The sequence below is a fragment of the Sesamum indicum genome, linkage group LG15 (genome assembly GCF_000512975.1).
Source record: "Sesamum indicum cultivar Zhongzhi No. 13 linkage group LG15, S_indicum_v1.0, whole genome shotgun sequence".
NCBI classification, from domain to species: Eukaryota; Viridiplantae; Streptophyta; class Magnoliopsida; order Lamiales; family Pedaliaceae; genus Sesamum; species Sesamum indicum.
Window position 1 is genome coordinate 8744558 of NC_026159.1, and position 17608 is coordinate 8762165.

Here is a 17608-nt window from a genome sequence, read left to right on the forward strand (position 1 = left end):
TTCTTTTCTCCTTAAATTAATTTTATATCTTTTTATAATTTATTTTTTCTTGATCTCATACTATGATTCTCTTTATATGCTCGCGGGGACCGCTTTTAACAACGACTAGTCTAACTAAAAGATAAATGGGCAAATAAAATTGTAACATGCTTAATTTGCTAGGAAAAATCTTAAATATTTATAAAAAAATAAGGCACAGTAAAATTTAAAATAAATAGCATATGATCATGAGTAACATGTAAATATTAATCCAAACTTCAAAAAAAAAAAATATGAAATAAGTACCCTCAATTTTATTAAATTTAAAGTGTTGTTGAAAAATTTCAATCACTTCTCTTTGGACTAATTAAATTTATTTTAATATTAATATTAAATAATTACTTAATTTAAATTGTAATTTTTTTTTATAATATAATAGACGTATCATTTTAATAATAGTAATAAGTGCAACTTATGATTAAATCTAAAATAGTGAGAATCTTTTAAATGTTTATTTCTATTGTGAAAAAACATTCGTAACCTTAATGGGGTATATTGTTAAGTGTTTATTAGATTTCTTGTAAACACAATCTGAGGCCTAAATCCTAGCATTTCTATGGTAAATTTTTTAAACTAAATAAGACTTACATGGTTGGATGAAAGAAAAATAAACTTACTTTTAATATTATTATTTTTATTTTCATATTAATGAATTTGATACAGTATAATGAAATACAATCATTAGTGAACACGAAATACAAAATTTTAATTTGCAGGAATATCTTTTATTTAATTGTACCAATTATATAAATTAAATTACAAATAATAAAGTAAATAGTTTTTTTATCAATTAAAACAATCATTATCAATTTATTGAAAAATATAATTAAACAATATCTACTAATGTTTCAATAACAGAAACATAAATGATATCATGAACTTAATATTTTTATTACTAACTATACATAATAGATATATTTACCTCTAAAAATATATTTGTACATGTGCATCACACGTCATGCTTTCTAGTAAATATATATTAAGTGATAATAAATTTTGTCTTGTCACTATATAATTATTAGCGACAAAAAATGTATAGACAGTTGTTACTAAATATAATTAGTGACAATATAGTGACAACTATTATTTGTTGTCACTAGATCGTATCTATACATTAGTCACTAATTGTATTTAGTGACAACTTAATGCATATTTTTTTGTCACGAATTCATGTTAATAACAATTTTTACAAAATAATTGTAATTATTAAAATCATGAAATTTCTTTTTGTGATAAGAAAAAATTGTATTATCATTAAATATATATAATTAGTGATAATATTAAAATTGTCACTTGATTGTTTTCGTCACTAATTTTATATTTTCTTATAATATCGATAAAAGTAAGAATTTTAGTACTAACCTTTGTCCATGAATACGGATTTGTAATGAAAGAAGGAAAGCTTCCATCGAAAGCTTCAACATCAAAAGCTAATGGACCTACATCCAAAATCAGGGCAGAATTTCTGCTAAAAAATCTCGTACTTAATCAAATTACAAGTAAATGTTGCCTCTTCCAAGACCCATGGAAGCAAATTGAAACAAGAAGAAGAAGAATATGGGAAATCCTATTCGATTTGACCGAATTTAAATAAATCATATAATAAGTGCAGTAGATTTATTATGTATCATATGATAAATATATTAAACTATTGAGTAAGCATTTCCCAAAAAATGGAAAATTCTAATTCAAAATGGGTTTGGTTGAACTTAAATCAATTGTATAGCACGTGCAATGGACTTATAGTATGATTGATATACAGTTTAGGAAAAACGACTAATCACATCGCAAGTATATCAGTCTCGCTCTGTGATTGGTTCGATTCGATCGCACTAATACTTATAAAATTTTCCAAAAAATGAGAAATTCTGACCCAAATTGGATTTGACCGGACCTGAATCAATTATAAGACAAATACAATATATTTGCGGTGTGATTGGTATAAAAAAACCCACCAATCTCATAAACCAGCCCGGAAAAACCGGAGCAACCCGGTCCCCCTGTGAGCCATAGTATCAGGGGATCTGTTTGCGGGTCATTTTCTGATTCAATGAAATAGTAAAACAGCTGCACTTCATCTTCTTCTCCCACGCCAATATATCTGATATTTCATGCAACACTTAATAATTTCTTTGTAATAAGATAAACATACAAAACCCACAACATGTACATATATATACATATATATATATATATTACTGACCCGGTTTCGAGCTTGAAGGGCAGGGTTCCATGAAATCCGGGCAGGGTATTGATGATGGATTGTGAAGAGGCAGTAGCGTTGATAAGGAGAAGCAAAGAGAGAAGCAAATGGAAGGAAGAGTAGTACTTCATCCTACCTACTCTCTTTCTTCTTACTTAGTTTCTCTGGCAACGGATAAGCTACGTGAAAGGCGTGAGTGACTGCCCAGCTATCACTCATCTATGGAAAGTAACCACTCCTCGCCTCCTTGCCTGTATATATCATCGTAGTTCCAACATGAAGTATTTATGTTAAGGTTAATTGAAATTACGGACAAAATACATTTTTAGTCCCATAAAAAATCGGCAGAATTTATTTTAGTATCACAACTATAACAGGTGACGCTTTTAGTTGTATAAAACTCATAATCACGTACTTTTAGTCCCAAAAAGTCACGTGGGTTGTAATTTCGGGACTAAAAAGTCGTTGTTTGGAATTAAAAATGTGCTATAATTTTGAAACTAAAAATGCCCAAAATCATTTTGTTTTGTTTTTGGGACTAAAAGGACGTGATTTTTGAGTTTAATGAGACTAAAAGCTTTACCTGTCATAATTGTGGTAACAAAAAAAATTATGCTATTATTATTTTATGAGACTAAACAGACATTTTGTACTTGCAACTACATTCTCTTTGAAAATAAAATATATATGGAGTGAGGGTAACATCATTAAGTTTTTCTCCTTTATAAGTATAAAATTATTGCATAGGAATGTTAAATAAAGAATAAAAATTAAAATTTTATATAAATTTTTTACTATAATCAGTATTTTTATCCAAATCGAATCAAAGGATTTATGTATAATTGGTAATTTTTGAAAGAGATATAAATATAATTTTTTCTTTTTGGAAATTGTTTGCATTATAGTTTACTGCTGGCATCGTCTGTAGGTTAGCAGTAGTGGATTAGTTATACGAGAGGACTTGTAATGTTCCTACCACCCCTCATTTTTTCTGTCGGCGCCACCGTTGTGCTTCTGTCAGATGTGGGACCTATGCCCCTACAAGGTTATCATCATCCTCCCTTTCTAAATCATTATTATAGGTTGGGTTAGAGCTCGCAAGGAGTCGAGCTCGACCATTTTTGTCGAGCTCGACCTCGACGAGCTCGCCCAAGTAGAGCTCGAGCTCGATACAGTATTTTTGAGCTCGAGCTCGAGCGAGCTTGAGCTGTCGAGCTCGAGTTCAAGCTCAAGCTCGAGAACTTGTTCCAGAAAATTGTAGCAGAAAATTTGAATAACATTGCAGTAGAATGGAGGTGGGAAGGAGAGAAGAAAGAGACGATAGGAAATTCAGAAATGTTACTAATTGATAATGGTCTTTCTTACGACATTACAACTCTCAAAGCAAACAAAATTGTAAGGAACTAAGGCTGGAAAGGAATCTAACAACAAGAATTAAACAAATCCCCTAAAAACGCAACCAAACCCAAGAAAAAAAAAGAAGATGCTAAAAACACACCCAAAACCAAAAAAAAGAAGAACAAGCAAAATGCAACAGAGAGAAGGATTACCTTAAAGCAGTACTCGTCGCCGTCCTCGTTGTCGACTTACCGTCCTTGTTGCCGTGAGTTTGGGACTAGGGTTCTAAGAGATAGGTTTGGGGAAGAAATGAGGAGAAAGATCGTCGGCGTACTCGTCGACGTACTCGTTGCCGACCTGCCGTTCTTGTTGCCGTGAGTTTGGAGTTAGGAATCTAAGAGATGGGTTTGGAGAAGAATTGAGAGGAGAAAGAATGGAGAAGAAACAGAAAGAGAGAAAGAAAGAGGAAGAAGAAACCAGAACAAAAGAGAGAAAGTGATGGGTTTTGATTTTTGACTTTTTGTATTACTACTACTATTATTATTATTATTATTATTATTATTATTACTACAACTATTATTATTATTATTATTATTATTACTACTACTACAACTATTATTGTTATTATTATTTTAGATATATATAATTGAAATTAATATATGTTCACAATCTGCAAAATTTATATATTTATTAATGTTAGTATAACATTGATTTAACTATCGTCTTATATTGTTGAACAACATGGGTTAATCGGGCCATCAAAATTTAGATCAAAGTTATATATGATAAAACTTACAAAAAAATACATTTCGTAAAGTTTTAAACTTATTGAATATACGGATGTCAAGATATCATACTCGAAACATAAGAGTAATCATTCAAGACGGTGTATAGTTGAATCAGGCCACGTGATTTTAAATCATACCGTCTGATATGATCTAACAGATACAGTCTTGTATATATTTAAATTTCGTATGAATCAGGTGTCCGAATTTTAAGATATCGTAATTATTGATTAAATTTTTGAATCTCATTATATATATAATAAAATAATAATTAGAAGTTCAACCATCATCATCATCATTATTATTATTATTATTGTTGTTGATATTATTATTATTATTGTTATTATTATTATGATTTTTCGCTTAATTCGTAGGAATTACTACATTTTGACATAAATTTATAAATAAAAAAAATTATAAGTGAATTACTTGTCAATTTAAAAAATGTATAACATAATACAAATATATATTAAAATATGACATAAAGATATTATAATAATTTTAATTATAAAAAAATTATAATTTACTAAGTTGTTGATTAAATTTATTTTTATATAAAGATCAAATGCATAAATAAAAGTACCATAATTTATTATTATTCAAGATAAAATGTATGATATTAATTAATAATTATAATATATGGTCAATTTAAATTATAAAACTGATCAAATATTAAATATAAAATTAAATATATAAAAAATTTAAAAATAAAAATATAAAATAAATATATATATATATATATATTCACCAGCTCGCGAGTCGAGCTCAAAGTCTCACGAGCCGGCTCGACTCACTTGCCACCCCTAGGTTGGGTTTAAATACAGCTACCACTCATAAAGTTCATACCACATTAATATAATTATAATATATATGAATATATATTATAAATATATATAAATTCTATATTTTTATTAATTGATATTTGTTTAAATAAATATATAAATGTATATATATGTATAAAATTATTTTTAATTTGATTTTACAAGCAAGTGAAACTAAAAAATGAGCTCCAAGTATTTTAGGATTACTGAAATGAAAAGAGCTTGATGAATAAGTTTATACGTGTATATACAATTAACTTTCGTAATTTTAAAATACTTGGAGCTTAGTTTATTTTAATTTCACTTGCTTGTAAAACCAAAATTAACAAAATTAAAAATAAATTTATACATATATATATTTATATATTTACGTAAACAAATATACCATTACTAAAACTAAAAGAGCTGATGAACTAATATATTCATAATATATTTATGTATAAATGTCATATTTTATATATGTATAAATTTATTTTTAACTTAGTTTGACAAGTAAGTAAAACTAAAATAAAATGAGTCATAGGTACTTTAGGATTAAAAAATAAAAAGAGCTAGATAAACAAGTGAAATTAGAATTAGACAAATAGTGATCTTCACATTTTAAAATTTTCTTTATTGTTTTTTTACAAAGCAATTTTGTAAGGGTAAAATGGAGTTTTTGAACTTAAAAAGTAAAAGTCAGGATTTTGTTTTTAAGGTTTTAATATTTTAGAGGGGTAATTGATATGGGGTGGATACTTCAGGGGTGGTAACTGTTTATTTAACCCTTATAAATTTATGTCTTACTATTAGTTTAATTAAGCACATTTTTTTTATAATATTTCAAAAAATTTGACATAAATAAATAAAATTAATAAAATAAAGAGATAATTATATGCTCCTCTTCTAAAAGTAGATACAATTACATGTAGGCTCCATGTGGTTCGAAAAACTACATTGAGTATCCTTGAAGTTTACTTTCATCTGATAAATAAACCCTCCATCAAAATTCATCAAATTTACTGATATTAACAAAAAGATAAGGATAGAAATTTATATTTACCCCAAAGTGACTTATTACTAATTATTGAAGCTCAAGTTAATCTTTTTATGATCAAATTACCTTTATACATCTTCACACGTTAATACATGTGATAAAGTTTATCTTCACTGTTATAACGATAGTTTAATTAGAAAAAAGTTATTTGACTGCAATAATATTTATTTGACTCTATATCAGGTTCTATTCAATTTTGGTTCTATTCATTATAAAAATTTTCAATTTTAGGATAATATTTTTTAATTTGTCAAAATTTTGGTCCCACCATCAAATAATTGACGGAATACGTTAATTGGTGTTAAAGAGGCACATGCCTCCACATGATGTGTATTTAAGGGAAAATATATACTAGGCTTGACAAAAGAGAGAAAAAAAATAGAAATTAGGGTTACTCCACCATTTTCTCTCTTCCAATCCAAAACCAGTTTCAATTTCTAAAAAATTAGCGTCATTCGACTTCTATAATCGGAAGACCCAACAATGTGAACATGGGCGAAAAAATCGTTGAAATGAGAAAGAAGGTGAATTTCTTGCACAAAATGAAAAAGAGGAAAAATCATTCAACTTTGGGTCACGAAGACTCAATTTTATAGTATTAATCTCTTTTTCTTTGCTTCTTCGATGGGAATTTGAAAAAAAAAAAGGTTTAATTAAGATGGATTTTTGGCAGAAGCAATTTCCCAGAAGAAAGAATTTGGGGAAGAAATTAGAACAAAAAAAATATGATTTTTCCCCAAATATGCATTCAGTGGTACCATATGAGAGGTGTGTGCCTCTTTTAATGACAATTAACATATTCCGTCAATTATTTAATGACGGAATCAAAATTGAGATAATCAAAAGATATTATCCTAAAATTAAAATTTTATAATAAATGGGACAAAAATTAAACAGAATCTAATATGTAGGACCAAATATTAGATTTTCCCTAGCACGTTTTTTTCATTGTAGTACTCTGAAACAACAACCACCACTAGAGTTGATTCCCTTCTTGCCCATCCCCATTCCACATGGATTTCGAGAGGATCCTACCAAAGTATTTTATAAAGAAACATTTCTCCACCTAATAATCGATTGTAAAAGACAAATTTGAGCTCGTAACCAGTGGTTTAAAACACGATCTAAAATTATCTATATTAAAAAAAAATCGATGTGTAAGTGTTCAATAATAAGACCCTTTAAGGAGGAACCTACATGCACAAGACGTGCACAAATTGGATGGACAAAAATGTCACGAATTCCTCATTTTATATGAGGCCCATATGAAAGTGATTCATAATATCAATTGATAATGAAAATTCATATTTATTTACAATATAAAATAATATATTTTTTTTAACATAACATCAGAAAAATGTCAGATTCATATAATGAAGAGAAGTACGTGCACGGAACTTGAACGTAATTTTAGCACGCATCGTCACTATTCATAGAATTTTACAGAATATTGACAAAATTGATGGTTGACACAATAGACCAAACCAAAAGGGTGAAATATACCTCAATTATTCCAATTGTAAGCCGAGAAAAGTCGCCGTAGAACCACGCCAAGAAGACCCGAGTTATAATTATTCGATTCTTAAATCAATTCGTAAGAATATCAAGATAGCAAAAATTGTGTTTGCTACATGGAATATGGCTATTTATGGTTTCCTCAATTTTACGATTTCGTATGGACCACATATAGTAAAATGATCAGATAGACACGATGAGTTCATATATAATAGGGTTTGACATATATCGGTGTCGGATCGTAAAGACCCTGAATTGGTAAAGCGGATTCAGAGTTTGTTTTAAAAATTATAAATATTCTAAGAAAAAATCGTACGACGACCTTCATACGATAACCCTACATCCGTATTTATACATATCCAATGCATTTTTATTTTTAAAATAAAGTATCCAATGAATTAAAAAAAGCTTTTATTTTTATTTTTTTTCTGGTTGAATTGATGATCCTTCACACATTTATCCTTTTTCAAAGACAAGAAAACTTAATGGTGCACGTGAATTTACACTTCTATCCCTGATAGTATGCAAGTATACTTACGGCATACGCTAGTTTATAGGATTATAAGTGATAAAAATGGATATATTATCATGCAAATATTCTAATATATTAAATGATATAATATGTTATATTTGACTAAAAAAATTAATGAAACTAAAAATTCAAAATTATAGCACTATATATATATGAACTTTTATTTTAGAGTTTCACTGTAAAAAAAAAAAAAAGAAATACTTTTAGTAATCTAAGCGTAGGTAATCATAAATGAAAAGGAAAATATCAAGTCAAAAACATAATTTGGAGATAAAAAATGAGGGTAAATATCCATTGAATTCTTGGAAAGGAAAATATCAAGTCTAGTCCACTCCTGCAATTTCCACCACACATAGAGAGTGGATTACAAAAAAATTTAATATTTAGTTATAGTTAATTGTTACGGTTAAAAATAAAATAATTATAGTAAATAATTATTGATCACGACTATGTGACGGTTTTTGGTTATGGTATCAAGTGAGGGTGTGTAAAATATTTGTCGTGACAAATATTTTTACCATGTTTTTTAGCTATATGAAAAATAAGTTTTTCTTGGTGGAAAATCTATGTTTTTGCATCAATTTATTTAACCGTGATCAATAAAAATTATTTGTGATGATTTTTAATTCCTAACTATTAAAATGGTAACCAATAGTTATTTTTTTTCTAGTGGTATGATGCCTCGTGGAATGTGAATTTGTTAAGAACTAATAAGATAAGTAATATATAAGATTTGGTAAAACAAAACTCAAGTAAATTTATTGAATATTAATCATTTTTAGGGAGTTGTGGATAATCGGATAGTCAAATTTCAAAATATACTCGATGAGTTCAGAAGACAATTCTCACGGTGGACGGCCCGGAACGTGACAGAGAGGCCAATTATGGGCATGAAGTGTCTCCGGGCGTCCAACTAAAAAAACTACGCTTTAAAGTATGCAATCTGCTGCATTTGAGAAAAATAAAAACAATTCTGATTTGTGTTTTTGTTAGAAATTAATATTGTTATATATGTTGTATTGTTATTATTTCGGAAAGGACATCTATGCCCCCGCACCTAATGAGAAATTTTTATTTTTGGGATTACATTTTGCTGTTTTGAATTGATTAAAATTGGACAAAAACAAGAAGAATCCGAGGAATAAGACATGGGGACAAGAAGGAATCCCATGTTGGTGGTTTGTCTGGTTTGAATCAGTCAAGTTAGATTTGTGACATTTGATATGAAATCTTGTCCTATATGGGGTATAATAGTAAAATGACTATTAGTCTTTAAACTTGTTATTACTTAATAAACATGAAATTGAAACGTTGATGCAGAATATCCCAAACTACTTGTTACAAGTAAATGAATTACTAACACTAGAAAAATAAGATTAGTATCGAATACAATATTAATAGTTATGGGTTAAAACTGTAGTAAATAATAATTATTAATCATAGTTAAATAAAAACAATGCAAAGAATTGAAGTTTTTACTATGAAAAAATTGTTTACCACAGTTAAGGGTCATAATAAAAACATGTGCAACAGCTTTTAGATATGATAAATATTTTAGCAACCCTAGCAAAATCAGCGCTAACAACCGTTACGACAAAGTAGTCAATGATTATTCGCTATAACTATTTATTATTAAATATGGTTAAATGTTACATTTCTTGTAGCTCAAATAGTCATTTTTCTAATTAATAGGGAAAAATACGATTTACCACCCTATGATATCTCTTAATATAGGATAAGAAAGTTGGTGGATTCAAATATCTAAAAATAATTGATTTGGACAACCTGTCAGCTTGTGAGTCTTGTCTGAAAGAGGAAATGACCAAGAAGTCCTTTGTAGGACAAAGCAAGCTTGCCAGTGATCTATTGGATTTGATCCATTTAGATGTCTGTGGGCCACTTGACACTCAAATCAGAGGGTGGGTTCACGTACTTCATAACCTTTACCAATGATCACTCACGGTGTGATTATGTTTACTTAATTAAGTGTAACTCCAAGGCTTTTGAAAAGTTCAAAAAATTACACAGGAGATGGAGATTTCACAGACAAGATTTTAGTTACAATTACAAGTAATTTCCATCCGACGACGCAAAATAGATTGAGAATTCAAGAAAGGACAAATTTATATTGCCTAACAATGCAAAGTCTCCAATTTAATTCTTCTTGCAGAAGTAGATCTTATCACATGAAGGAGTGAATGAATGTAAAATATGGTTAGTGGATAATTTAATTTTGGCAACCTCAGCGGATATTATATGCTATATGGGGTGTATTGTTGCTATGTAATTACATATATTTTTCTTATGGCTTAAGATCTTCCAGTTTGAAAAATACTTTTATCAAAAAACACATAAATATTATATGTAATTTGTATAAACACTTAAATATGAACTAACCACACGTTAAATATGATTATCGACAACAAAACGATAGTTCAAAATTGCAAAACAATCTAAAAACATCAGATTAACATAATATTTAATTTAATAGGCTAGTAATTTTGGTGGTCTTATTTTAGATTACTTTGAAAATAGGGGTGACTATCATTAACCCACCCGTTAGTATAAGTAACTTGGGATATAATGTTACAACACAATAAAATATAGAGAAAAATGTGAATATTAAGTAATAATCATAGTTTGTTCGTTCTCGTGAAGTAAAACACATATACAAACAGCTAATTATGCATGGAGTCCTACAGCATTTATAAAATTAGAACCTCGCCTTCACCAGGCCAAAATAACAAAAGTTAATAGGATCAAGATATGCAATAGAGATCCCACAGTCCACAAAAACAGGGGCTGATACAGGTATGTATCTTAGACTTGTAATTAACAATTACTAGAACAAAATAGACGACTTAATCCAAAAGAAGGCTTAGGTCTACCACATAACATCAAAATCACATGCAAGCCATCATCGCTTTAATGTACATAATTGCAAGGACTAGAGCGCTGATGACAACTATAATACCCAGCAAGAGATATGTCATCATCCGACGCTTCATGGACTCCTTCATAGAAACAATTTGACGAAACTCGTTCACTTGTTTCTCTTTATCAGATATTCTAGCAAGTAGATCAAATATTATTTTGTTCCCGCTACAACACATCAGTGATCAACTCACTGAAAGACATTGGAGTAGGACCCCTACATGAAGATACAAATGGTTAAAAAAAATTACTGGCAGTAATCGTTATAACAAGAAGACGACATCGCAAACATATAATTAACGGTGAACTAAAGTCAATTTTACATACTCCTTCACCAGGGCAGCCTCAAAATCATCGACCAAAATTAGTGTTTTTTCATGGCATACGAACAACAACCTCTAGTCCACACAAACAAGTGCGCACGATATTAGATTCGGCCAAGGAAATATATTACGCCGGATTGGTACATGAAGCGCTACTAGAATGTGATTGTGATGAATTTATGGGATTACGATTCATCTAACATGTGTAGAATTTTTTAAATATTACACAAGCATCATATCATTTCCCAAAAATAGCCATATTTTTACTAATGTGTCATACTACTACAAATGGATAGCTATTTGGTACATTCTTTAACCTATAAACTATTGCATATTATACCAATTCCAAAGTGCAACTAAGTTTTGCATTACATAAAGGAGGCCAAACTTAGTGACATAGGTATGAGACAAAGCAGAATGAAGGAAACACATTGAAAGATTTTTTGGTAAATTAACAATTTCTTCACAATGATGAAGTGTGCTGATATGCAATTATAGTAATATAGGGTCAATATATGCAATTACTAAATGGCGCATTAAATAAAAACACGAATTAAATGCTTTCTTACTAAGGGATCACAACATAGCTGTATCCACTCCAATATTTTTCAAATAATAAGCAGAATAAAAAATATAAAGCATCATTCGCCAAACATATATATAAGCTTCTCGGATGCAAAGTTATAAAACATAATTTTCAACATTCAAATATTCTAAATATTGTGGATCACCAGCTATAGAACAAAGATAGGAATAGCCAACAACAAGTATAATACATGACCTAAAAAAAATGTGAACGATACTATTACCTGGCAACCTCCGATTTAGGATCCAAGGTAGAATGATAGAATATTTTATTGAAGGGAGACCAAATCTCAACAAACCATGGAATGCTTTCCAAGGCCTACCTTCTGTGGAAACTGAAAATGCTCTTCTTTTTTTAGGGAAATAGATTGCAACAGAAGAAGAAGATAATGACCTTTGAGGATTTGGAAGCTACCTAAACAGTGAGCTGATGTTGACAACTCGTTACAGTTCCAAAGGTTATTTACGGAAAAAGAAAAGTTATCAAATTCACAATAGTTCATAGTAAGCAAATTAGGCATATATTATAAATCCAAATCAACTACATAATAATATATAGTAAACATAAAACTTAACAATCACCAAATAGGTAATCACAAGTACAATCACTTTTTAATTAATCAAGTCCTTATCATTACCACAGAAGTAAAGGTGCCCTCAATTAATAGTATAATCAAATCTCTTATACTACATACACCTTACCTCTAGCAAGGATTTGTGTAAACCATCTTGTGGTGTTTTATGTGTTCGACGTGAGCTTTTCTGTTTATTGAATGTGAATTCAAGGCTTGTTTTCGAGCTCCGGTCCTCGCTTTCGGCTTTGGGGAGCTCTGATTTCGTCCTGGCCCTCGTGTTCTATGTGATTTTGGTGGATTACGAGTTCTGGCTCTGGAACATAGCTAGCTCGATCGGAGCATCAAGCAAGGCAAAAGCAAGGTCTGGTGAAGGAGGTCTCGTTGGACTTTGCATGAACACAGGGTTGAAGGAGAAAAGCTTGAAAAAAGTTTCAAATCGAAAAGGTAAAATTTCGTGATTATATTTCCGTTGTTCTATGTTACAATAACCAATTGTTTGATTTCAAACTTGTTTAATGCTTGTTGAGTGTCGAACACCCAAAATTAAGGGATAAGTTCCCTTTTGATTTAGAATTTAAATATGCTTATTTTCATGCTTCCATTGTGCTCTGCCAAGTTTCGGACTGTATCGATTCTTCTGTTATGCTCCAATTTTCAGTTTTTAAGACGAAAGATGCATTTGTATTTTTGTATAGATTTTTGTGTAGAAATGAAATAATTCATTTGAATTAATTTATGAGGATTTATTTATAATTATCAATGGTGTAAAATCAATGTAATTTTTATTTCAATAGAAGTAATAACTATATTTTTCACTCACTGAAACTTATTTGTCGCGTTATATTAATGTATTATTAAAAATAAATATTATTATTTTATCAAAAAATATATTTATATCTATACTACATTAAACGATAAGGTATTCCATACTTACAATCAGCAGTTAATGACACCGTTGTACCAATTCTTCATAAAGTCAAAAATGCCCTTCAACCGATAAAATAACTAATTTATTTAACTTTTCAAATTTTATATTAACTAATGAATTAGTTTTTTTATTCTTTCTTCTTTTTTATTTTTAATGAAAAGTATTGATTTATATATATATATATATTATCTATAATAGCATTTCTAATATATTTTAAAGTACGTAAAAAAATTATTCATTATATGCACGCAGGAACAACGTACCACAACGACTAGTTAATATGAAAAGTAAAGGAGTTTTTCAGTCAGAAACAATAGTTTTCGACACTGCTACATCAATTCATTTTTTGTGCCGATAATTCCCTTAAATTGGTTCTCTTTTCTTTTCTTTCATTTTATTCTGATATGTGTTGTATTGGTCTATATATTTTATTTTTATTTATAATACAATTTAAAGTATGAAATCTTATTTATTATGTACATACAGGACGACGTGCCAACTAGTAAATATAATAACAATTAAGGTGGGAAGATGATGAAAATATTTTCCTACAAAATGTACAAAACAAGCGCATTTAATTTTTTTACTAGCTATCATAACATGCTTTTCCTACGTGTATAAAATAAATAGTATTTTATATTTTGAAATATACTGTAAATAATAAAATATATAAACTAACAAATCATTTTTTTAAAAAATAAACAAAGAAAGAGAGAAAGAAAAGTAAACGTCGTGTTATATTCTTCATAGGAGTATAATTATTATATTAAAAAATTAATGTAACGGTACCACTAACTGTCATTTGTGAGAGCGGACGGTCTCTCTTTTTTAATATTAGTATAAATTCTAAAAAACTGACAAGGCCATGGTTTCTATTTGATTTGCATCTTTAATTTAGCCCAAAAGCTCTCTTGGCAGTTGGTGTTTGCTGTACCATTAGGACCAAAACAATTTGAACCGAACCCAAAGCACAACAACACGAGTAACAGTTCAAGGCTTGTGATAATCTTTGCCTCGTACATCAGAGTCTCAGACCAGATTCCCCGAGCTATATTTGGTGGATTTAAATTTGGGGAAAAGATTTTAAATGATTGGGTATCAACATAATCTTAAATCTACTAATATTTAATGGGAAAAATTATTTTTTTGATCTGCTAAGTATGTTTGATATTAATTTTAATTTGGTAACCGTGCTCATATTTTTTTAGTCTTTTAAGTTTTGTAATCTAGTGAAATTTAGTTCGATTTAGAATTTTGTAGGGAATATTTTGATGAGATTCTGAAAGCTAGTCGAGAATTGCCTACGTGGCACGTGGGAGTTGTTGAACTTTCGGTAATTTATACACGCGTATAGCCACGTGTAACGACATTGGCCGTTTATGATGACTGGATATTTTTTTAATATTAAAATTGTAAAAAAAATATATAAAATTATAAATTTTATAATTTCAAATTAAAAAATTAAATTATAATTTCAATGCAAAAATTAATATAATAATTTCAGTTTTCAAATTAAATATTTTTATGACTAAATATTAATTAATTATAAAATTATATTTTATTAATTAATTTGAATAATTATTTAGTTTAAATATATTTTAATAAAAGTTATTATTGAGTTTAAAAATTTTAAATTTCTTTTAATTACTTTTAATAATTTAATTATTTTAATCAAATTAAATAAAGACAAATTAACTAAAATTTGATTAAAAACAAATTAATTAAAATGAATTGGACGCCACTGCTACATAGGAGGACCACGGCATTCCACCCCCCTCAACCGTCACCCACTACAGTGGAGGGGCGAAGCCGTCAGCTCTCCACCTCTGGACGATGTTGGTCTAGGCGATGCCCTGTAAGGGGTGCTGGGGTTGGGGAGAAGGGTAGGCGACGGCAGCTTAGGGGGATTTCGAGGTTTTGGAGGCGGATTAGGTATATTTAACGGACTAAAATAAATATTTTTTTATTTAATAAATATAATTAAAAAATAAAGTCGAAGAATTTCAAATTCTTTGAATTTAAAATGATCCAAATGAATCGAAAAAAAATAATATAACTATATCTATATTAATATAAAAGATACTTCTTACTCACAAATGGCAATTTGTGACACTTACATTACTGTTTTTATTGTATCAATATTACCCTTAAGTTGATTTTCTTTTTATTCATTCATTCATTCTTTTTTTCTTTTTTAAATGTGATGTGTTGGATCATATATTTGATTTTTATTTATAACGTATTTTAGAGCATGAAAAATAATTTATTATATGCACGTAGGGGCTGCGTATCACGATCGCTATTTAATTAGTATAGAAAAGAAAATCGCTTCTCCCTCACAACTGGAGATTTGTAATATAACAACTTCAAATTTTAAAATACCAATTATAATCTTAAAATATTTGCAACACCATTGTTACTTATCTATTTTAACTGGTCCATATTATCGTTTAATGCCATTATATATACTATCATATTTATCCTCTATTTAACTTATGTTCATCATTTGCTCCACTTTTAACCATATACTGATTTTGATTGAAAAAATTTATATTGAATCTATTCAATTATATATGCACAAGTAATGTGTACTACGATGGCTAGTATATATATACATGACAATGGTCCCCCTGAGTGGGGGCATAAAATTGTAAAATTGGTCCATAAAATTGAGTCATTTCAACTTTGATCCCTTATTTTATGGGATTTTATTTTTACCCCAAATTTTGTTAAAACTTTCACTGCTAGTCCAAAAATGTAGCAAATTCCATCATTGAAACTAAAGGCATAACCACGTGATCTTCACGTGACCGTTGGCTGATAGTTATTTTAGTCCAAAAAATCACCACATGATTATCATATATATGCAGTTAAAATGCCAAACTAATAGTCGAATTAATAAAAAAGAATTCCTATATAGCCCCCTAAATCATCTGCTTATCCTTTCGAAATCTTTCCTAACCCACCCAATTTTTATGCATAGAACATACTTGATATTGAAAGATCAAGATTTGGGGAGAATTTCTAAAGGATAAGCATATAATTTAGGTTTATCTTTTTTTACTATGCGATGCTTGATTTAGCTTTTTACTGCATGCACGTAAACATAATGTAGTGATTTTCCCTATAAAAAATTATCAGCTGATTGCTACATGAAAATTTATGGGTTGTGCCATTAGTTATTAACGGTGGAGTGAGAAAATGACTAAATTTGCTATGTTTTTGGACTATCAATGCAAATAAAGTTTATTGCAAGCTAAATAAAGTCTTTATCACCAAATCGTCCTTATAAGGGTGAAAATGCACTTTGTTTCACATGCATTAGGTGTGAAAATTTATAAAAATAGTTTAGTTAGAAAATATTTGTTTGGCATCCACTTGGTATGACCTCATGAATTTATGGTCTTGAAAATATGAAAAACAAAAATTTATTATGGACTTTTGTTTTGGAACTAATTATGAGCTAATTTATTTGGGCTTTTAATTGGTAATTTATTACAAAATATTTTAATATAAATAGATGCCCCCCTTCAAGGCCCAGCGAAGAATATATCAATTTTTATCGAAGACGTGACTAGTCGTTGATTCTCTCTTCTCTTTTTCTTTTTCTTTTTCTTTTTTTTTTTAAAAATATAACTAAACTTGAGTGAACATACCCAAGCTGCCTATGTACCCGGCGAAGGGATCAAGAGTTAAGAAAAAATTGAATTCTCTTCTTTCTTTTTTTTTTTTTAATTACAAGAAGGGCACTGTGCAAAAATTTATACTCATGTGGGCTAGGAGTAACATGCAGTTTAGTCTCGTGCCTCATGTAGTATATCCTTCATGGGTAGTAACACTTCAGGAATTTACCGTTTATGGAACCAATCCGCAAGCCATCTTTGTCGACCAGCTTGCAGGCACCAATTGTGTAAACTTCTTTCACCACGTAAGGGCAGTCCCATTTTGACACAAACTTGTTTTTCATTCGTTGTGTAAGCGTGATTGGTCGTCT

General features: G+C 29.2%; 1 protein-coding gene across 3 annotated transcripts in view; it reads right to left on the reverse strand.

The window, feature by feature from the left end:
* LOC105178267 (serine carboxypeptidase-like 18) overlaps positions 1 to 4072 on the reverse strand; it is a 10947-nt gene extending 6875 nt beyond the window's left edge. For 2 of the 3 annotated variants that reach the window (XM_011101714.2, XM_011101713.2), the window contains exons 1-4: positions 3793 to 4071; positions 2243 to 2493; positions 1995 to 2140; positions 1402 to 1478 (exon numbers count right to left, since the gene is read on the reverse strand). In XM_011101714.2, the coding sequence (XP_011100016.1) occupies positions 1402 to 1478; positions 1995 to 2140; positions 2243 to 2373 (354 nt within the window). In that variant the 5' untranslated portion in view covers positions 2374 to 2493; positions 3793 to 4071. Of the gene's footprint in view, positions 1 to 1401; positions 1479 to 1994; positions 2141 to 2242; positions 2494 to 3792 lie in introns of all 3 variants that reach the window. The other variant, XM_020699322.1, reaches the window with a different exon arrangement.